Here is a 24,271-nt window from a genome sequence, read left to right on the forward strand (position 1 = left end):
TTTCTCATCTTTTGATCATGTTCAACAAACATTTTCAAGTCGAGCTGTTTTTTTGTTGAGGCTTGTTAAATACACAAAGATCAATAAAATGTGCATATTTTCTTTCAACTTGCTTTTTGATTAGCATCAAAGAAAGTAGTGCCATCCAACTTTAAAAGTAATCTCGGGTTTCTTTAATCACTAAAAACGCAGATACCATGAGTGGGAAGTCATAATTGAGAACTATGTAGGCACAGATGGTGATTTTTTTCCCCCCTCTATCCTATTTATGGTATTTTTCAGAATTTAATTATTGGCATAAGATTAGTGACTGAGTATCCCTTATGTCGCTACAGAAAAAGCAATTGCCATGAAATTATTAATCATTTAAAAAATGCCAAGGTACAGCTAATATGAAAAAAAAGACATCCTTCTCAAGGACATATTTCTCTTATCAAAGCTGAAAACGCTGAATGAAATAGAGTGGTGTGTTGGATTAGAGACCATGAGTATCCCTTATGTCACGACAGAAAAAGCAATTGGCGGTAAATTATAAGAGTCATTACAAAAATGTCAAGGTACTGCTAATGTTAAGAAAGAAAAAAAAAACATTCTGCCCAGGGACTTATTTCTTTGATCTCATGTATGGTAGTAAAAGAGAAAAGATCTGAAGGAAATAGAATGACTACCAAAGTGGCGAGATTCAGAACTCACCGTTGTTGCCAAAGTCGAGCGAGTACTTGACCACGTGATAGTTATTCCACACGTAGAGAAGGTTGTCTCTCGGGTTGTAATCCACTGCAGCGATGTACTGATAGGAGTTAGGGAACGGTATATTGACGCTCGTCTCCTTGCTCTTGTCGGTGTTGTACATGTAGTCGATCTTGTTCCCCGTCCCTTCGTTGTCATCGTCTTCGTAGACAGTCTTGACTACGTACAGAACGCCGCAGATCATGAAGGCATTGGAAGCGGAGCGTTTGTCGTAGCTAGTGTCCCAGGAGCCTTCGATGCGTAGGGTGTAAGGGTTAAGCTGGCTCACCACAACGCGCCCGTTGTTCTGCTCGGTTGCATAAATCACCCAGAGTCCGTTTTCATCCACCGCCAAGTCGATGTCCGATTTGCCTCCCCAGCGGTACGGGGAGGTGTCGTGATAGTTGGCATTGGCGATGATGGCCTCGCCGCTTTTAATACGTGTGCGGAGGTCAAACTTGACAATGTTGCGGGTACGCTCTTTGTTGAAGAATAACGCACCGTCATAAACGACAAAGCCGGTGCCGTCCACACGGTGCGGCAGTTTGTATGTCGTGGTCGGTCGGCCTGCAATAAAGTCTTCCTTGGATGAGTACTCGGTCAACGTGTCAGTGCGATATGGTGTCCAGGGCATGTAGTAAATCTTGTCTGAAGCCTGTAGTGGGTCTTTGCACCAGGCGCCAGATTGGTGGTCGGACTCAAAAAGATGTTCACTTTGGTACACCCCTCGCAGAATTCCCGGGCAGAGAAACACTAAAGGATGAATAACACCATATTTACATTACGGGATTTATTTTTGATGGAAACATAAAATGTCAACTAGCCTGACTTTATTTTCCCGTGACAAGTCCATTATATTTTGTATGTTTCAGCTTGGCTTAGATTGTGTTGCGATGAGCCACTATGATTGCAGAGCACAGCAACAGATAATACCAGCATATTGTCGCTAAGACAAAACGGGCACATTTACCCACCCCCTCTTTCTCCGAGTCCCACTTTCCCTCCCATCGCAGCTCCTCATTAGTTCCATGTCTCTTTCTTCCTGCCTTTCTTTTTTCCGTCATTTTTTTTTCCCCCTACTGTTTTTGCAATTGCAACAACAATTAATTTCCCGCTCTGTGTTTGGTATCCCCATCTTAGAATACTGAGGTCATGTTTATGAGCGATGTGGGAGATGCAGTGAATCGTGGGTGGCTAGTGCGACCGGAGTAATAGGGACTTGAGTCATTTAACTGGAAAGTTGTCCCCTTTGTAGACACAAACGATACAGTACTATAATCCAGACATAGAAAAAGACATGCCAAATGCTCATTGCGATTTTCCAATTCTTCTCATTGCGGTTTTCCAATTCTTCTCGCTAATATGATTCCAGCTCTTATCCAACCGACTGGGAATATTAATTGAACTTTGATTAGGTATTCAAAGCACTGGTGTCATTTTCATATCACACAGGAAGAATCTGAAATATTAAATGTCAAAGCAATCCTAGATTCATTGGCTCATCATAAAAATGTGCTTGACCCTTGGAGAGTTTTGCTAAGTGACGGTCGAGTCTACCCGATACCACGAAACAATATGAAGTGTATCTAATGAGAACCGGTGTTTCGAAATTGCCTCGACATGCTGAGATCAAGCTGTCTTAATAAAACCGCAATGACAGCGAGATAGATGGGCTTGGACCATAACGCACGCAATGCTATTTAAGAACATGCTGGGCTTACCTTTTTGTTCGACCTCTGCCGTGGCCATTGATGGAATTTCAAGGAAAAAATAGAGTGAGAAGAGAGAAAGACAGAGAGAGGGACAAAAGACAAAAATTGATTAACGATGGAATAATAAGGAAATCATGATAATAAAATCTCCAATCTACATAATTATGGTCATATTTCATGCTAACCTTGTGAAAATGCAAGGAGGCTCTCCATGTGCGATAGTTAATAAGATTTCACAAAGGATGCGGTTGTGCTACAAGCTGACGGGTTTGAATGTCCTGTTATTCCCACACTCATTTGAGATACAATATCTGTAAATGCTTCAAACACTCAACTACAAAGTACCAGGAGTTTATTGGAAGGACGCATCTATTTGAGAAGGGTTGTTCTTCGTACACATGCGATCTTAACGACGGTGGTGATGTCCATTAATTGGTCACAATAGGAATAATATGATGTCTTATTTTTCACACAGTTTCAATTGACGTGCTATTATTTTCATTTTATTTTTCTCCTCAATAACGCTACGACTCATGGTCACATATAACAGACTCATCTTGCCTAAGCAGAGAAGTGCACCTGCTCTCTATTGGTGCAGGTATTAATTATCGTACAGGATAGATAATCCAGAAGTATGAAATGACCTGAGGATACGAGCTTTTGCTGTATACTACTAACAAGAGAGTCAAAGAAAACAGCTGCGATTACTGAGATTCCATTTCAGTGCACCAACTGAACCCGTCCGTGCGGCACGGCGGCGAGTTAATGCCTAGTGGACATCACCTCCGCTGTAGGACTCTTTGTGTGTGATTGTTCAGATGTGTGGGATCACGCTGATTGTGCTGCTTTGCTCCATTCCCAACAAAGCAATTCCCTCTCTATTATATTCAAAGCACTCTCCTCAGAGCTCACTTTGGCTGAGGGTTATTCATGTCGCCCCCTCAGTGAAATGCGCACACTTGCTTAGAGCCTTAAAAACATATGAATTCCATTCCACCTTAGTCCCTTGTGTGTGCGGGGAGGGGCGGGGGATGAGTGTCTTGTGAACATAGCAGAAACCTAATCCTGCAAGCAGTTCCCCTTGTGTCTTTCAAGACCGTTAGCTACCTGCTGAATGGAACTGCTCCCCTGAGAGCAGAAGAAGAGCGGAGGCACGAATGATGCTTTCAAGGTAAAACATTTGGAAGGACTTTGGACCAGGTTTTTTTTTTTTTTTTTTTTACAGCCCAAGGGTACGACACATCTCATTGCGTCCATACATTTAACACATTATAGACAAACACGTGTGACATGCAGAAATATATGGAAACACGTATGCGACAGTTAAATCACTAGCTCATGAAAAATGCATGGGAACTGGTGCGGCTTAGCACTAGTCCTGATAAGGAATCTCTAGTAAACGGATGGTGTTGAAGTAAAAAAAAAAAAAGGGGGTTTCGAGAAAGCGATAGAGCGAGCATACAAGATTTGTAGTTTCTGGATTTGTCTTTTTAGCATTTATTTTTTGGGAGAGAAACTATATTTGAAACAAACCAAAGGGAAAAAAAGGACACCCACGCCCCTTTTGAAAAAATGTAGACCTTGTGTTGCATTTGATTTCTGAAGTCCCACTTTAGTCATGCAGGAGGTCTGGGATAAAGTTTGTGTATGCATATAAAATGAGATGGGATGATAGAATGACAAATCTCACACACCCCGGGATGCCCATACGAACACCCGCTGGTTGCATAGTATGGATGGCAAATCACCACAGTGAACAAAGACTTTGATTCAACTGCACTTCTTTCATACCCTTCAAAATGTGGGAAATGTGCCTGCTTCAAGGTTGCATTTGATAAATGAAAACAGCAACAAATGTTGCAAATGGCACATCAAATGTCATACAAATGCCGTTCAATTTGTATTGCTACTTCTTGTGCTGCCATATTAGCGGACCTCTCAATCAGTGAGCTCACTGCGAGGAAATTTCTAGAAATCCCTCCTTGTAATTTCAAGGAAAGGGCAGAAAAACCTCTGTTGTGAATCACAGGCTTCATAATTTAGTGTTCACAGTAGAGTAGATTGGCTACACATATACTGAAACTGTAAGGTTTCGTTTCAAGGTTAAAAGCAAAATAAAAACCACTTCAAATAATCTGGCCAAAAAATGGACACATACAGTAACTAAGTACTGTATGCATTTTATCACACAAATCACTGTTAGGAATTTTAGATTGGTGTGTGTGTGTGTGTGTGTGTGTGTGTGTGTGTGTGTGTGTGTGTGCACGTGTAACTGATTGATGATGAATCAGGTCTTGAAGCATAAGAGGAAAATTGGAGTGCACTTGACTGCATCTAAGTTTAACTCTGGATTGTATCTTAAGAAAACGCATGACGTCACCTTTGGAAATTTCCACTACAACTGCACCTGCTATGGCACAGCTCCTTTGGGCAGCATTATTCAATTTAATGCTGGAATTGAAACAGGAGTTTGGAACTTCTGTAAAAAAGCCAATTAATAATAATAAATAATAAAAAAAAAAACAATGAAAATGGGCTAATTATTAATTGTAAATTTGATACAGTTCTTAGATTGCGTAAGTAGGTTACAGTCGCTAAGGTCTGTATTAGTTTCAAGAGTTAATCTAATTTCTTTGATATATTTAACCAAAATAACATACTTAATAATAATCAGATAAATTATGAAATAATACTGCTTTGAGAATGCTTGGTTTATTGATGCTTTCCTATTCCCCTTTTCCTTTTTTAATATTTTACACACACACTCGGACGCAGTAGCAATGTTCACCTTACTTTGCGGCGGTGTGAAGATAATTAGCATTTTTATTGAAAACGTATGCTTTATTAAGGATGTATCGGACTTTGCAGAAAGACAGTGAGCCGCGGGGCGCACGCGTGTTTGTGTGTGTCCTTGTGCAGACTGGTGGTGACAGAAGCCTTACCACGATTATCTCTAATCTCCAATCAGCCTGCTATAGCCCAAGGTCAATTACGGGCATTTTTTTTTTTTTGTCTCTTACTTCATTATTATCTCATTTCTTTTCTCAGCCTGCTCCTCCTCACCTGACATTCTGCCATTTCATTCCCTGCTTTTCTACTATTTCTTCCATCCCAGAGACTGTCCACCTCTCCACGCGTGTTTTATCAGTTAATTCCCTATTTCTGCTCTTTGTCTGCTGGCCTTGTCTAACCTATTTCTCTCTATCGCTGTTTCGGCTGTCAGTCTGCCTCCTTCGCTCTCTCCCTCTGTTCCTTTGGTTCCTTTTCCATCTTCCCTTGCTTGGTGTTGAAAACACACGCCCGTGCACTCAAACGCACACACGTTCACAGGCGCACACAGAAATAGGCCTTCTCATGTCATCATGATGGAATTCTTCCAAGAGTCCAATTTGACGGAAGTCTTTAATTGGACAGACAAGAAGGTGATTTTATCTTTTAATTAGCTTTCCTCCCGTGCCAATCGTTATTGTTTAAAAAAAGAAAGTATGGGTATTGCGTAACATATCACTAGCTTTTTCTGATTAATACGCTAAATGTAGACTAATGGCTTCATAACTGCAATTGGAGAGCCATTGAGATGATGATGAGGAAGAAAAGGGTAGACATGATCCCAAGTGCTTGTAATGGATGAACATGAATGAAACAAATGATATCATGATAGAAATATGTTGAGTATTGTGGCGGAGATTCAGCATATCCGTGCATGGTTGCATGGACATGTTCAAATATTTACAAAAGATGAATGTGATAAAACTTGGGATCAACTTCTTTGTTTTTTAAAAGTGAAGACAATTTAGAATTTTAGTATTGACACATGAAGTCCATGCACAATTTGTCTTTGCGGGCCACATAAACTCATGTGGTGGGCCCTATTTGGCCCCCGGGCCTTGGGTTTGACATCCATGATGTAAATTATTTCAAATCTGATTTAAAAAAAAAAAAAAAAAAAAAAAAAAAAAAATGCAGTATACACTTTTCTCTGATTAAAGTCGATGAAAACTTTTGAAAATCATGTTTTGCAAACCGGATGTAGTTTTCAGGAACTACTTTTGAGTTTTATTTTTATTTTTTTTTACCTTGTTTTAAAATGTCCTTAAATCTTTGATTTGGAATTGCTTTTAAGTGTTGTACTTTTATTTTTGTGAAGTACCTTTCGTCACCTTGTGAGGAAAACAGAACAATGCTGGACAATATTGGGAACAAATGTCGATCATTTTTCAGGGGAAAATTTTGCGTCTGAATGACAGGATTTTACGGTAGATCTTTTGAGTGGGCCTCCACTGCTTCCTGCCAGTATTTACTGTACAATAGCGCTGGTAAATGTCGGCCAAAGCTTTCTGGCTCGACTGGCATATGCAACTGTCAAACACTCATACCGCAGAGAGCCGGAGAAAGCAGGAGCCAAAAGGAGGGGAGAGCACTTGATTTTAACTCTGGAAAACCGCCAAAATCCAGCAGAGCAGCGAAGACCGATGAAGAGTTGAGAAAGTACTTCAAGCCAAAAAGAGGGGTTGCGATGATGGCGCAAATATCCCTGAAAACTCAACCGTACATAATGTAATTACCTGTTTTACAACCTTCTTTGTGATTTGCTTACGGCGTCCACAGAGAGGCGAGCGTACCTGCCGCTACTTTAACCTCGGGAGCCGGAGGAAGGTGCACGCCGGCGTGAAGTGGCGTCTCATTGGAGCGACGCTCATAATCAAGCTCTGATTAACACCAGATGGTTTCAGAGGAGATCGCCAAGGGTCAAGTGCTCGCACTTTGCAGATAGAGCGCTTTCACTGCATTTAATGCATGGGGGAGGTCTGTACTCACTCCCCACAACTTTGGGTGCACACGTACAAGTTAAAGCCTGGTTTCCACTGCAGTTGTTTGATTTAATTGTTGGGCCGTACAAAGACACGGGCATAGTAGTCAATGGATCAATGAATTGATTATGATGGATGTCAATCAATGTTGTTGAATTGTGTCTTGGCAAAACTGAGTGCAGTCCTCTGCAGAGGCACTTTGAATTCAGTCTCAGCTCGTGGGTGGTCTAAAAGCGATATTTTTTTTCTTTTGGAACAATCCATTTCTTTGATTGTTAAAACAGTGGATTGGAAAAACACATTGCTTAGGATTTCTGCCATCTCTATAAGTCCGTTTTTGATGAACGACATTTAGTCAAACTATTTTTCTATGACTATTTTTTTTTCACAATTTTTTGTTCCTCATTTAGTTGGGGTTTTGGTTACAGGACTGTCATGCTTGTGTAGAGTAACGCTAAATATGATGCTGTCCTCTCATTGGTCAAATGAGAATTGTCTTATTGACAATAAATTGTCAAGTGGTGTGGAAATTACATCTAATATATGACTGCAGAGTCTCAGTCATCCAGCTCATGATGATTAACAAATAGTTGAACTGAGGCAACTGAACCGTTCTTAGTTGTTTTCCCGCTAATGAAAAATGCATCTTCCGTTCTTCGAAGAGGATAACAGATATCCATTATTGTCAGTTTACAGTAATGTTCTGACATCTCTCCTGCAAAGAATGTCTCCAAGTCAAGTGTCACCTAATGAGCCATTATGCTACAAGCCAAGTGACTGACTCTCCTACTGTTTATGCAAAACGACCATTGGCCAGCCAAACAAGAACAACAAAAACAACCGGCACCATTCAGAGTCATAAAAAAAGGAACTCCCCAGTTAGAATTTAAAACTTAAGATAAATGTTTTTAACAACCAAGAAGAGTGCCCTTCCCCGATGCCTCGATTGAATTTTTGGGCGGAATAAGCTTGGTATTTTCTGTTGTTATTTATTATGTTGTGGAACTGCACCACATTATACAGAGAGCTGTTTCTAATATTTTTTTTCTCCTGCCGATAAAGTATCGCTGCGTGCATGCATATTGCTGAATTAAGCTCACAGCATCAGCCAAATCTGCTTTTAGATGTAAATATGACCACCTGTTGGTTTGCGAGTGTTTTTGAAAGGCGTGAGTTGAAGTCCACTGACATATTTCACAAAAGGGCCTTCTTTTCATTGATCCGTCTTGATTTACAGCAACAATTTGGAGATATTTCACTGCTTAATGTCTCGTAAAATTTATCTCGCCAACAAAGCCGCTGACAACATTGATTTGCTATGTCAAGCGTGGCGGCTTGATCAAAGACAGCTGGATCTTTGGACAGGAGTATCTTATTCCAAGCTTCAGATATTATTGCGCCTTTCAAAGCAAATTGATTTCATGAATATTTGAAGGATACAATACGAGGGCTCGATGGAGGGCATTTGAGTGTGAGTCCTGCTCGAGGTTAAAACAAAGGTTGAGTGGCACATCAAAACCTCCACACAAAAGTTTTGGACAATCTGTATACTCCTCATGTCTGACCAGTCCAAGACAGGCTTGGTATAACATGACCACCACCGCAAAAGTTGTCATACATTTGATGATGATAGAAATCGTTTATTTTTATTTTTATATTATTTATTTTTTTCATACTGCAAAAAAGTGCGTAGTTACGATTCATAGTAGGATATCAAACCAGATAAAAAGTGTACAGAAATTTCAAAAAATTGTGCCTTCTTTCATACAGCTGATTGATTAAAATGGCGTCATGATTAGAGGTTAGGAATTTGGATACTTTTTATTTTATTTTTTTATTTACTGTTATGGAACATGTATTTCTTGCTGGATTTTATGTTGCAACTAAAATGCACCATTCACAGTGTACAAGATGAAGTAAAAACAAGCACACACCCACTTTTTAAAGCTTTGCATGTGTGTGGTCGAGTGGAGCCATGAACGGTTGGGCATTAAGCGGGTATCAGGTTGTGGTTCCATCTGCTCTAGAGAGGGCTCCGATAGTCATATTATTTAATCTGCTGGTCATTCTAGACGGCAGGCAAGAGCCGTTTAGCCAGACATAATTGAATGCCTCAGAGTGGGCAATCACCTTGGCCGCTGGACGGACTTGGGTGTCAAGGCTCGCTCAGAAAAAGACTCCAAAGAAGTATCTGATATCTGTAGCACTTTAAGAAACGTTCAAAAGACACGCGTACTTTTGTGGTATACTAAAGGAGACGTAATGCATCCTGACCGCAACCAAATTCTAACCCCAAAACAGCTTTTTGATGTGTTCTCATTCACAGGAATAATGCAAAATGCGTTTTTTTGTTTTAATTGTTTGAATAAATATCGTTGTAGCTCTCAAATTTGCAGTCATTGTACAAATGTAGCTGTACCATTATGGACTTCAATTTAAATCAAAAGCAGTTTGGGTTGCTGTATAAAAACAACAAAAATATACTTTCCATCTCATTCCATGTGAGTCCAAATTGATGTTGAATTTGTTTGTGATTCAATTGTTTTTGTTCCAACATGCTGTGCCGTCGTCTTGCTTTTTTGACATATGGCAAAAATCAAATCCATCTGGGTTGTGGGAGCTACTTTTAAAACCTCTTGTGTTAGAAAGTAAAGCACGGATGGAATCCATTCACAATCGCGCCATAAAACTAAAACAGAAGTTGTGGTTCAAACTGTGCCATTGGACAAACCCTCAAAGCTTAAATGTGACAGGAAACATCAAGGACAAATAGATGTCTTCAAACCACAAGGCTTTTCTTTGAACTCCCTAACATTCACCGAGCCTAAAGCTGGAACCCAGATTTGGAAGAAAGTATGTTGAAAGAAGAAAAAGAGCGTTTCACACATGTCCCAGGAAGGTTTCACTCCAGTGGATACAACCTCCCAGACTGTTATCACTTGGTCAAAGTTCATGCGGCCATCTGTCATCATTCGACTTTTCATACTTCCCTCCCTCGGACCTTTCCCAGCGAGCATTGAGCCGTCCTCATTTTCCTTCACCGCACGACAAATCCACATTTTTATGAATTAATCTGGGTTTTTGGCTTGAGGAGTAATACCAGACTTTTCCCCGATATTTGAATTTTGACTTCTAGCTTTATTCAACCACTTCCAATATACAGTAAGAGGTGCAACTAAAAAAAGCCTGCCCTTAAAAAGTTAATTGTCAGATTGTCAGAAAAGTATTCATTTGATAAATTTACCATTGTCGTACTCTATATATTGCCATCGTATTTTGAGGTGGATTTTGATGGATCTAATATATGCAGGTCTGTCCGTTTAAGCAACACTTGCTAATCCACATTTTATATTCTGAAAAGAATCATACTTACTATAAGGAACGCATTCATACTGGACCTCCAGGTACTTGTATGTTCCGGGACACGGATCAGGAAAAACATCTGGGCCGGCCACTACAGCACACTGGGTACGGTTGTTGCATCTACACAGAGATATTGCGCTTGTAAACAAACGTACGCAGACCTTGACATACTGTAGTGTTAAATCAAAAATATTGCAAGCACTCAAGCAATATAACACATCAACTGACAGACACAATGCATGAAAAGAACCTTTAAATTGACAAAAGCACAAAGAAAACAGCTTTGCTGGTAGTAAGTGAGGGTAACACTAATCATACAGGTAGTCTACACGGTCTCTGAAGGACACGTCTGTTATCGTGTGTTTGTGTGCACAAGACTTGACATGCCATCTTTTTTATTGTGTGGATATTTCTTTGTGTGTGTGTGTGTGTGCTTTTAAGAAGTCCATTTTAGTCCACACAAGGAAAATGCTAAGACGAGCTCCCTTCACCACTTGGATTGCATGTCTGCGGTAACGATAAGTTACAGCTTTAAGAGTGTTTTGACACACACTCCAGATAATGAATTTCAATCATCAAGGGGCAGGGGGGGGGGCTCTCTCCTCCGATACGTGAAAAGTATTGCTCGCTCTTGTTAACACGGATTTCAAATCGCACAGTGTATTTTGACGTCGACGCTTTGTATGCTTGTGGTGTTCCTGTCAATATTGAAACAACATTTTGAAAGGGTAACTCTGACCTTTTAAATGAAAATGCCAGTTCTCATAACCAATCATGATTGGATGGATTTTTACCATCAGTTCAGATATCAAATTTGAACGGCAAGTCTTAAAAATAATTTGTGAAACTATTTGAAAGAAAAATGTGCATGACTTGGGATACACAAAAAAGAAAACCTATTTTCAGGCAGATGAGGAGGTACTTCTTTCCTCTAGTGAATATTTTCTTTCAATTAGTACAACTGTTCCATTCCTCAGTCTTTCCCTCTGTGCACCTGTCAAACAGGCGACATTTACATTAAAATCATTCTGATTTTTCCCATTGAGATATTTTTAATGAGCGTGTCAAACCCGCCTCAAGTCTCTTTTGCTACGCTGCCATTGTGTCATTTGCATATCATGAAATATGCATGAAAACTAATTTAATTTTGACTTCAATATTCACGGAGAACACACTGAACTATTATCTGATCTGGTTTGCGTCTCTTACTGACCGTCGCATCTCTGCCGGTGTTTTAGCACTCTAACAGGTCTAAAACTCTATTTGTTGCAAATGTCTGTCATATTCTAATAACAATACCCTGCAGTCTTCACACCGCTCAGCCTCCCTTCTTTTGTCTCGCATCTCTGCTTTTTAATTTCTTGCCCCGGTGCCTTCATCATCGGTCACCTGTCACCGCTGCGAGTTGCAGACTGCTCGTGTCGAAGTGTGTATGTGTATAGTGGCGGGCGGGCAGGGGTGGTGGGGGTTAGATGGGGGGACCCCATTGCAAGTTGGCTGTGAATACTGACTGATTGGACTCGAATGATTGGCCCACACAAGTGGAAAAAAAAAAAAAGTCTCGTTTAACGACCTGCAAGCTGAACAAATGCTCCTGTAGTTATGATGGCAGCGATTGCAACAACCTGTTGAGCCTCTTCTCACCTGTCTGATAGCCAGTCAAAACTTATTAGCCCTTCATATGGACATCCATATTTCATCAGTTTTAGTGCCTCTAATTTTATTCCATCAAAAAAAAGGATTCATTGCAATCATAGCTGACCCACATTAAATAAGCAATAATGCAGAAGAAATAGAAAATGCAAAAAAGTTTGGAGAGAGCCAACAGGGAGAACATTTTGAATACGTATGAGCATGTTTATTTCGACTTCTTGACAGCTCAGGTCCTTGAACTTTCTTGGCTGAGTCATAAAACACTCAAGGTTTTTCACTACTATTTTAATTAGAGGGTATAGAGCAAAGATTTGACATAATCTTTGCTGCTTGCTCCATCACTCTATGCGCTATCACTCCTTGCCTCTCTATTTTTGTCTGCACCATCTTTCTTTATCTCTCTCTTCTCCACACGCTGCCTAAGCCAAGATCATAAACCAATTTCTCTCACTGCCATTGCCTTTATCCTTCCTGCCAGAGAATTATTCTTCTCCCTCCGCTCATCTTTGTCTCTCATTCCATCTGTCTGTTTATCAGTCTTAAACTCACTTTGCAGCAGCTTCCCTCCCCAGACTTGTTTGCTCGACTTCCTATTCCCGGTTTCTTTCTGGCCCACAGTGTGTTCTCCTTAATATCGTTTGCGTTCCAAATCACCCCCGGAGCATCATCTCCATTGCCCCCCCCCACCACCCCCTCGTTCCCTCCATCTTTAGTCAAGCCTGTGCTGACGTCACTGTTCGGTCTGAGCCAGTTGTCTGAGTCATATCCAAAAACGACTCCCTTATGTCCTCTGCACTTCCTCCTTATCTCCTAATGCGTTCATCCAGCAAAAATTTACGAGTCGCGTTTCGCCCTTGTGATGAATTTAATGTGCACACATGTATCCATCCGCCTTTCTTGAACATTCTTTCAACAGTGGAAATGACTCAATCTGTTTCTCCCGTGCTTTGCCTGGTGTTGGCATAAAAGCTCCCACCCCCTTTTTTTTTTTTTTTTTTTTTTTTTTTTTAATTAGCATGACCACATCAAAACAAGGCAGTGGCCTGGATACAGCCTTGCCTGCTGGCTTTCTTCCCTGCAACACACACAAACAAACTAGCAACAAAGCTGAGCTGTGGCAGACAGGCGAAGACAGAGCTGCGCTTCTGCAATGGGTGCTGCTGCTGTTATCATCTGTGATGTTTTTTCACTTTGTTTGGCAGGCCTGCCTTCACTCCGTCTCTGCCTCTCGCTTCCTCACATGAACATAACTGACTAATGATTTGATGAGGCTGACGGAGCTGCTGATGGAGCGTGCCTGTGTGCGTGCAAGTGTGCCCATGTTTGATGCCTGTGTGGATGTGGTGAGAGGGAAGCACACAAAAAAAATGGAATAAATATTTGTGTGCACGCATGCATGTACGTATTGGTGTCAGTTGCCTGAGTACAGATGTGTTGAGGAACTATATAATTACAGCATAAGTGAGAGCTGGAAGATAATCCTCATGAGTTGAAAGAGTTGTCTGGGAGTGAGTGATGCACAAAGTCTTTGGAATTAACATTTAAATAGAACATAGTATGGACATGCTAAACACATAGTGTGGAATGGAGCGATTATATACTACAGTTTGCTTCTTTTCCATTTTAAAGTATGGTTGTGGGCGACTGGGAAAATCATCCCACATCGGTAGGAACAAGACATGCTAACAAAAAAATAATGATCAACAAATGCTGTTTATTTTTGGGCTCTACATACCTGTTAGCAAGAATGGAAAGCAGTTGTTTTATATTAGTCTACATATATTGTACAGTTGAGATTTTTTTAAAATAATTAATAAGTTATAATAATAATTTTATTGAAATAATTTTATTTAAATTTAATAATTAATAATGTTCTATTTCTTTTTAGATCCTTCTCCCTTCCTATTAAAATTAAATAACTGTCGCTTAATTTTTTATTAGATAAAGAAACTGTCTTTACTTCTGGCTACTTAGAATTCTGGCTACTAAAATTGTGTACTTTGTGTTACCAGCATATGCTGAAGGTAAAATGTAAACACTGAGAAAAGTCATGGCAATCCAGAAGAGGTTCTGTGCCTATTAAAAAGAGCCTAATGTGGGCACAGAAGCTGACAATCCTCGAAACCAAAGATTTTAAATAAAACACTCAAAATCTAACCACAACCTTCAATGGCCCATGTTTTTCTGATAAAGTCCTACAAATAATTATAGCAAGAATAGAAGCCTACAATTACAGGAAAGCAAGACTACACAAAGTTGTCTATTCACTGGTCTATGAAAATTGGCACTCAATACTTCACTTTATAATGAGCAGGGCAACATCAATGTGATGAATTGCATTCAGAGATTGTTAGCAGGGAGACTTGTACCACAAGTCGACACCCATTACTTGTTTCCCCTCCACTGGTAGAATTACCAAGAGCTTTATGCCCAGCTGTTTTATACACTTTGTATCTGTGCTGTGCTGCGTCGTAACTGCTGTTTATATGCTACCATTAAAGCAATATTATGTCGCAACTGTACCTTAAAATAACTTTTTGAATTAGGGAGAGTAGTGTTTGACTTCATAACCAGGGAAAATGAGCATCATGCAAAAAGGCTGACTGTAATTCAGAATGCAAAAATATTACCAATGTTTTGTTGTTGAAATACATATATACCTAGGAATTTGCGTTTAAAATGCAGGCAGACACTAAAGTGCCAAACGTGTTTATTCAAACAGCACAAAACCATTTATTCTCTTATTTTATGTTATTATTATTACTATTATTATTATTGAACTGATGTATCTTTATTTCGAACATATTTAAAACATGAAAAATAGGGAAAAACACAAATCTCTCTCGCATTATTATTATTATTATTATTATTATTATGAGGGTATCCACTGGAGGATATTTAAAAATCCTGGTCACTACACAACCGTGGTGCACATATTTACTCTTTATTCTATCGGCCACATTGTGCCACACTTCCCACTGTATTTTATCAGTTGCTACAACGTAATGTTACAAAGATAGATACATTCAGTTCAAACTATCCACAAAACTGCAATAAACGCACTCTTGACATCATTCTTATATGAAGCCTTAAACCATCTCCCATGGTTAAAATCAAACGTATAATGTGACACATTCTGAAAACAAATTAAGTCACAATCCTCACACTGGGAGACATTAAAGTGTGAGGACAGAGCAGATGGAAAAAGCATAAAAAATCAGTGCTGTTGGTGAAAAAATCACCAATGGAAGGGGGCAATGCGATTATCCTCAGGATCCTCCAGTCCTTTGGGACTCTGACAAAGTCATTTGACAGCAGACAGGATATTTACTGTATGTAGCTGTAGAATAAAAATGCAGTTAGGCTGACCATACCCTCACTCTCTCACACCCATAGAGTGCATACCTCTGATGCTATTACCCTTATTTCTGCTTTATTACCTCCTTGATGTGGTGTTGTGTTGTTTGGAAATGGACAAATGGAGCGCTGCATGTCGAATAGCAGCAAAAGACTGAATTGCAGAGGAAGCACTGCAGGTATTGTGATTGGCAGCGGTAAGAAAAGCAGACCGCGTGTACGTGCGTGAACGCGTGCACGTGCGTGCATGGCTGTCTAGCAGGGGCTAGAGTGAAGCGTCACATGCCAGCACCACCAAGCTGTACTTATAAAGAAATGACAGATCTCGCACATTCAGAAACACCAATACACTCCTGTGCGGTCCCAGAATGCAATTCTGTCAGCTTTGGTACAGCCTGTCAGACAAGCCACAGGTAAAATAATGTTTTTTTCCCAGTGGGAAACAGCTTTGAAATGTGTTACATTATTAATGTTTGGCTGGTGGATGTCACTCTCGCCCAATTCTTCCTCCTCCTTTGCGAGCATGTCATTTTTGACATACAACATCCGATGCATTTCAGACTGGGCATGCCACATTTGCTCTGGAGGTTTTACAGAGTATCTCAAATGGAGCAGGGGGGGGAAAAAAATGATAAGACATTTGGGCATCATCTATAGTGTCCGTGACATTAAGCACTGCGATGAAATGTATAAGCAATGTTATTATGGTGTCAGCATCTAATTCAATTTGTGGAGATGTGAAGTGATGCACTCTAATTAAAGTAATTTGTCAGCAATCTCCAACAGATTGTTTTTTCCGATGCCGTAACTAATACAGGGTTGCAAAATGCTTAACAGGTGGGCATATAGCCAAGTGTAGTTTTTCCCAGCTCCGCCATCCTCCTCGCCTCCTCAAATGGTAACCATAGCAACCTCCCCCTAGTCTGATCCCAGGACATACATAGTTTTCCTTCTCATTCCACCACCTCCACTGACATCCCTGCGCTTCTCCTTACATCAGTGTGTCTGGGCGCGTTGCACTCTGCAAAAACACTTTTTCTCCACGCTTTAATCCAAGACCACCTGCCTGCACAGACTCTAAATCCCCTTCAAAGCTCAAATACAGCTAACATGTCAGACAGTGAGGCTGCTCTCTGCAAGGCAAGTAGAACACCAATGCGAGTCAGTGCCGTGTCTTGTGGGATTTTTGTCAAACAGATGCACCAATGTGCATTTGCAATTGTGTGTCCCGACCCGATTTTGCAGGTCATGTAAGCGTCAAAGCGCTCCATCTCCACCTGCGTTCTTGACTCAGCCTGAATGTGTCAGACGGTCAATTGATGCACAATCCACTACTGCCGTTTGTTAAAAAAATATTCTGCCCACATGAAAATAATGTATTTGCAGGTTGTCAGGTACATGCCAATTCCTGCTGATTCCTTTTGCCATAAAACTTGAAATTTGACCTTGTGCACAGAAAAAATGAATACTTGCTTTTTCATTGAATGGTAAAAATTGCCATAAAAATGGAAATTTAACCTCGTACACAGAAAACAAGGATACAGATCTGTCAGTAGAAAAAATATTTGCTTTTTTGCTGATTGGTAAAAATGCTTCAAGTTTTAGAACAAACTCAAGGCCCGGGGGGCAGATATGGCCCGCTATCATTTTATGTGGCCCGTCAAAGCAAATTGGGACTCGACTTAATGTGTCATACTAAAATTGCAAATTTTCTTCACCTTTGAAAAAAAAAATAGACATTACTAGCAGTAATTCCTCATTTTAAAAATTTGGACATTTTTACTAGCCTTTGATTTCAAAACTAGTTATTCATCAATTCGTTGTGATTTGTTCATATAACTACGATGCAGTTTGTAATAAAAATGTGTTTGACACCCCTTTTTTAGCACATAAATTACATGCAGCCATCACATTTGTAAAACGTAATTGTAAATAATTTGAAGCTTTAGGATTGCACCCGCTATCGTCTTCTGCATTGAAAGTAATTTCCAGGCACAATGGCATATCCAACAAGATGCTAATGATTTGTGTCGTTAGATAGCAAGATGGAGCTACTCCAACAGCACAATTAACGACAAAAAGGTTAGAACACTGTTAAATATAGCACAGTACAATTGTGAGACTGTGACACACACACACATTAACACCTGTGACGGCGTAGTGTGCTATTGTGTCTGCATTGAATAGTACTGTACTCTACGTCCTGTAATTACCATCCCGAGCAAACGGTGACAGTTAAGCCCTCAGGATGCTCCAGGTCATTCGGTGCAGGTTTGCCGGCATCATATACACATCTCCATATGATGTAGGACATTTTCAAACACAACCTCATTTGTTGTTGTGCACAGTAGTTAGCACAGAGAAGTGACTACTAGACGATGAACAGCAATGATATCCTAGAGACAGAGTCTGTAGTGTATATAAATAATATGAACTGAAAAGAAAGTTAGCAAGACCCAGAGCTTCAACTCCAGCATCATTAATCATGCTTACAGTCATAATGCAAAAACTAAATAAATAAAAATGTGGAAGAGGTTTTATACATCCTCTCTCTGAGATGGATTAGAATCAAATGGAGAAGGCAGATGAAGTGCACGCACATCTGAAAAGAAAATGCCAGACAGGAAGGCTGCAGAGTCAGTCCACCGCTTATATATGCAGTGTTGGCAGCCTGCAGCACATGGCTTACCCTATAGTCCCCCCACTTTGAATCAAGTGCTTTTGTAAAATTCAAAGCGCAGACAACTTCAGAGGGTGCTATACAGTCTCCGGTGTGGATGGTTCAAATGTGTGCAGAGACGCCTCGAAACGTATAGCAACAATATATGAGCAAGTAGAGCAAATGATGTGTATCCCCCTCCCAATACTCCACATAGAAAATATGAAAGCATGCATGTGTGAGAAAGCTAGCACGGGGAGGGGGGGGGCTTGTGTGTGTGTGTGTGGTTGTGTGGGTTTTAAAGTGCCCCGTAGTACTTAATATTGGGCTTTGGCGCAGGGTCATGTGTGACTGCAGCCGGGCACATTTGGGAAAGATAAGGTCGAGGATAAATACAAGTGGCGTTCAACTCCTGTAATAAGTCCCTGCGCCTCAACCTCAAAACTATGTCCCCCAGAGAGAGGCAAAGGGAGAGAGAGCAGTAAAATGTTATAAAAGTTCAAATGGAATTTGATAGTAAAAGAGGAACAAAGTGATCTTTATTTTCTATCAAACTTCCAATTAAAACATAACCTAAAATGGCTATGAAGTAAAATTATGCTTTAAGATTACCTGTCTATTATAAATGCTTCAGTTTAGAGGTGATCATTTTAAATAGTTGAGTGACAGCAATATTATAATTTTATGTTTCATCACAGCCAAAATGATTTTAGAGCAATAATTATTCAGGAGGAAGAAAACTGTGATTATTTTCCTTCCTGTGGTAATCATAACTACTTGACGATATATTATTAAAATAATACAATCATGAAAATATGAATATCAACATTCCTGTCACAAAAGAACACTATGAACAGCAAAATATGATTTGCAAGATTATGTAAGAGTGGGATAATCCGACTCACCACCTTTCTTGAACGCAGCATTATTGTCAGACATGGCGGAAATATGTAAAACCTTTCTGGGCTTGGGGGGCAGTTACGATTCAATCCTAAGAATTTCGTCTACTGGCAACTGGCTGACAATTCTGATGATATAAATAATTGTAGTTTTTATGTTTTTTTCATACATTGCAATTAAAAAAGAAGCATCAGAGAGAAAAGAGTATTTTAGTTACACATAAGAAAAGCTTTCGTATTGGCCCAACCCTAAAAAATACCAATTGATTATTGTAGTGGACAGGTTTGAAAAAGCAAGTGTGTGTCCTGTCAAAGTTTGCTTGTGTACTGAGGGATTGCTTGAGGTAGAAGAGTTGAGAGACAGATGCAAAGAGGAGTGAGGAAGAAAGCGAGGTGGGGGCCCCGCAAGGTGACAGAAGGTGGGAGAGGCGACGCGTGGCTGTCGAGAGAAAGTCTGTTTGAAGTCCGCAAGTAATTTTCAATCCCGAGAGCAGTGAGGGGAGGTAGCCAAGTGGAGTGAGTGCGTGGGGTGTGTATGACTTCGCATTGGCCATCATGTCCACACTTTGCGCCTCGAGTGGCTCGTCTTGAGAGAGAGTGAGACAGAGATAGAGAAAGAGAAAGAGAGAGAGTGTGCTGAAAGGTGGTCGTGTAGCACTCAAGTATTGGTAAGGGACAAGTGGAGCATTGTGAAGCGTATCCCGAGAAGCCATCAGGCTTCTTTTATGTCAACACAACAGCATCACTTGAAGGCAATGCAGCATTTCTTCGTGCAGCGCTTTCCTATAGTGCATCACTGAACTGCAGCAAGAATAACACGCCTCCACACAACTCCCCCTGGAGATACATTAATGCGCACCCAACCAAACAACGCTGACGATTTAACCGTCATGACATCTTTGAAAGATGCTGGGATCCTGATTTATCAAAAAAAAATAATAATAATAATGACAACAAAATTATCGGTAGCCATTTTGAAAGGCCTACTTCATTGACCGGCTCAAGCGATGCCACTATCGCGCTTAAAACAGATTAGGCGTAACTTTCATGGCCGCCGCTTTGTTTCAACCTTCAACCCACCAGGTCCCAAAGGGGAGATAATCTGGGAAACGCTGCCATATCAGGTCCTCTCCGGGTTGCCTGAGAAGCCTTGTGAGACCCTCTGGAGATATGAGGCTTTGATATCAAGACCAATTATGTGGTAGAGGCACACACTCGCACAACAACTACGCACATAAAAACACACACAAGCTCTTTGGCCTTGGTGAGCTGGAGGAGGGACAATGTGATAGCGAGGAAACACCGGGCAGGTGGAACATGCTCTGATTTTATCATTTAGTCGAGTTGAATTCCAACGACAATATACTTGTACGATGAGAGCATACCAGACTAAATGAGGAACATGCACAAAATGTCTGTAATCTTGTCTTGTTGGGCTTGTTTTTAGTCAATGATAATGTAGATCATCATTTTTAAATTGGTACTTTGAAGCGATAGCGCGGCCTATTTGATGACCACAGAAAACATTTATGTTATCATCGCTTATCATCCATTATCAATCGGATTGGCAAAAACAAAGGATAATCATTATCAAAACAATTAAGAGCTGAATGACTTAACATTTGTTTCAAGGGCTTTATATTAGATTATTAACATTTAAAAGTAAAATTAAATGCGGAACAGGTTTTCATATTAATACCATAACATCTTGTGTTGTATTACTATGATAAAACATGACAACACATTTTTTCTTTGAATTAATATACTCAATTTTTTCATTGCACTCAACAAATGTTGTGTTTTTTAAAAGCCCCAATGTAAAGGATAATAGTTACGTCTAATTCATCGTAACAGACAAATGTTTCACTCTCGCTCACACACACAAACAAACTGAGTACTGGATATGTGCTAAAGTGTTCTTGGTCTGAGTCACCTCTAACGTAGGATCCCTTAAGATTTCGTTTGGCCTCTGGCTCTGCTAATTGGAGCTTAAAGTCTGGAGTAGCCCCTGGGCAGTGAAAGCTGCGTGTGAACCAACATGAATGTGTGTGTGGGTTTGTAAATGTGTGCAAGTAAATTATGGATTTCAAGTACAGCAGGAAAAGTGGCCACACAACCTGCCGCTGCCAGAGCAAGTGGTGACAGGAAGGCAGGCCATAACAGTCGCAATCAGAGTAGTCACGTGACAGACCGGTGGTTTGATAGAGATGCATTTTGAATTTGGTGGAGATGGGAGGGGGGGGGGGGGGGGGGGGATTTGGCAAGGAGGTGCAGATAAAAGTAGCACAAGTGGAAATAATGGAAGGATGGGGCTTGATGTGAGGAAATGAAGTTACTCATGGTGCCATAATGAATTAGTTCTGTCTGGACATCCTCATTTCACAGAGCATTGCTTTTTGTTCTGCTATAATGTTCCAGTTACTTCTCATCAAGCCTCTTGAGCTAGATTTGCACAGCAGCTCTTAATGCCCAATTATGATTTAGTGCTTTTTATTTGATTTTTTTTTCCTATTCCCTGATTACTTTTACCTTTAAGTGGTGTATATCTATTATCAGTTTTACATGCATTGACTGAACACCAAAACGGTATTAAAGCAAAAGTGGCAGCATAAAAGTAAACATTGGATTGTATCAAACATTAATTATCATTTAATAGGAAATGCCTTCCATCAGCCAATTAAATGGTGACCTCCAAGCATTCAATGGGCTGTTGGGGTGGATTTTTGTATCTCGTGTTATCAACTAGCATGTTCTGACATCCAGATCACAATTGGTTCATTTCAACTACGGTTACACTGATAGATAAACGTTTCATATGGAATTTTCAATTCACATTTAATCAAGGTCATATATTCCCACTAGGCCACCGGTAATCCTTCAACTATTTTCTTTTAAAACACGTTGATATATTTGTAGCTCCAAGAGCGCAACCCTGAGCTCAAATGATACTTTGTAAAGCACAAACATCTACCAAGGCCAAACAACAATACCACTTAGCACCAACCTGGAAATTATTTCTCCCCCGTTTCCACTTCAATAGAAAAGTAAAGATGGATGAGCCGTAAAAAAAATATTAAGAAAAAGAAAAAAATATATATTTCGTTCCACATTAATGGGCTACATTAACAAATCAAGTAACCATTCAAAAAACAAACAAACAAAAAAAGTCATTATCAATCATCACAACCACTTATGAAATTCATCACAAATTTGGATCTTTTCTTCCACACCAGCAAAATAGCAGCAGCAGCCCTTTGGCAGGGGTAATAACCAAGCCTTCGACAACTTAAGTTCAACTGCAACAAGTGTAATTGCATGGCCCACTTGTCAGTATCTTCAAGAATGTCTTACCAAAAGATTTTTTTATGTTTTGACGCATTCACAGTGTGAATTGATTTTGGAATAAAAACACCTTCTTTAGTTCAGGGGAAGATGATGAATTCTTCGGATGAGCTCAACTGTTTATGCCTCCGTATGCACCACTGGCGTCTACCAGTGACTCATTTATGGACAACAAAAACGGTGCGGGGAGTTGGTGAAAAGAAACGCTTGCAGGAAAATGAATGTGACAAATAAGGCCGTGCGGCGGAGCACCATTTACTTTGAGTTCTACATTATACAGCTTCTTTCTTTTTTGCCATTTTAGCAGGTATGGCAGGAATGTTGCTGTGTTGTTGTGACATTTCTATGTTGTGTTTGTTTGCTGTCAACTTTGGTACTGTTAGTTAGCATGTGGGAAGTGTAAAATTTGACACTGATACTTTAAGAGGATGAATACAAAATGAGCATTTGACAACGCGCTCGCTTCCTTTGCTCGTATCGGATGGCAGGTGTTTTATTTTTTTAGTCTCTCTGTTTTGTCACTTACGTTTAAGTAGGCTTTTATTTACATATAACGGACATGAGGGAAATTGTCATCTAATAAGTTATAACGAGTAGAGTTGAAGAGTTGAGATTTTTTTTCTGCTTCTTTATAATAGTCATAACAATATGGAAAACATACAGAAATTGTGGCAATGCTCAAAGTCTTGAATGTTACCCCCATCGCATCATTTGCTTCACTTGTACGTTCAGAGTTGGGAAATAAAATAAATGATGCCTTTACAAAGCTGATTATGCTTGCTTGTATATAGGAATCTTCTATATATATAAAAAAAAATACATACGTTTCTAGTCATCTAGAATTTTAGGATACAGCTCTTTTATTTGAGTCCGTAAACATTTTGTTGGTCTACTTTTCACACACTTCTACTGGTTTGTTGTGAATTTCAAAGCAAATCATATAAAGAAGCAATGCAGCCCAGGGATGAACCTCTTATTTGTCAGATGATCAAAAAGTTCAAAATATAAAAGTTTTTAAGATTGTTCACACTTTGATAGGTGAGAGATTGCAAAAAAAAAAAAAAAAAAAAAAAGATAACGGTGCAGGACATGTCTTGAACACATTTTGAAAAGATATCCCAAAAAATCTATCTAACGAGATAGATAGATAATATTAATTTGCATAACTATACAGTTATTCGTATCTTTTTTATTATTTTGTGTACATAATAATAATAATATTAATAATAATGACTCACTGACCTGAGTGACATGATCTTGTAGGCATCGGGCAAATAGCACCGAGTGTTTTCCATTTGCGCCGGGTCCGAGTCGCAGATCTTGTCGTCGGTGCGGCCATAGTTGGCACTCTCGATCATGATGACGTCCGTGCCAGGGCAACGGAGTTCAATGGGGTAGGATTCACACGACAGCTCCCGCCGTACCACTGCCATGGGGATGGGAGCGCGGCTGGAGGCTGCAATACACATCAGGAGTCATTTTGACCGGCACACGGAATCCAACAATTCTTTAAGCAAGCAAGAAATGTTACAGTTTGTTCATTTTAAGAGTGATTATCCATTTGAAAAACAGCAACTATTGTTGACATCACTTTAATTTTCTGGCAATTAAACAGATTTACAAAAGATAACTCAAAGTTGCTGATTCCTAATTATGCTCTCTGGCTTCAGATTCAATGCAAACTTCCACGTTCTCAGCGCTTAAATAGGAAACATGTCACCGATCCCAGTGAGACCCAAAATGACT

At 40.0% G+C, this 24,271-nt stretch overlaps 2 protein-coding genes across 5 annotated transcripts in view; one reads left to right on the forward strand and one right to left on the reverse strand.

Annotated features, from left to right (window-relative positions):
* adgrl3.1 (adhesion G protein-coupled receptor L3.1) overlaps nucleotides 1–24,271 on the reverse strand; it is a 112,191-nt gene that overhangs the window by 49,870 nt on the left and 38,050 nt on the right. For all 4 annotated transcript variants that reach the window (XM_085911126.1, XM_085911127.1, XM_085911125.1 and 1 more), the window contains exons 4-7: nucleotides 23,768–23,981; nucleotides 10,626–10,735; nucleotides 2,451–2,465; nucleotides 694–1,482 (exon numbers count right to left, since the gene is read on the reverse strand). In XM_085911126.1, coding sequence (XP_085767252.1) covers nucleotides 694–1,482; nucleotides 2,451–2,465; nucleotides 10,626–10,735; nucleotides 23,768–23,981 — 1,128 coding nt within the window. The remainder of the gene's footprint in view (nucleotides 1–693; nucleotides 1,483–2,450; nucleotides 2,466–10,625; nucleotides 10,736–23,767; nucleotides 23,982–24,271) is intronic.
* The window catches only part of LOC147057012 (multiple PDZ domain protein), a 103,130-nt gene that overhangs the window by 9,340 nt on the left and 69,519 nt on the right, over nucleotides 1–24,271 (forward strand). The window lies entirely within an intron of this gene.

This window comes from Syngnathus leptorhynchus, chromosome 5 (assembly GCF_054491065.1).
Source record: "Syngnathus leptorhynchus isolate UIUO chromosome 5, UIUO_Slep, whole genome shotgun sequence".
Lineage (NCBI taxonomy): Eukaryota > Metazoa > Chordata > Actinopteri > Syngnathiformes > Syngnathidae > Syngnathus > Syngnathus leptorhynchus.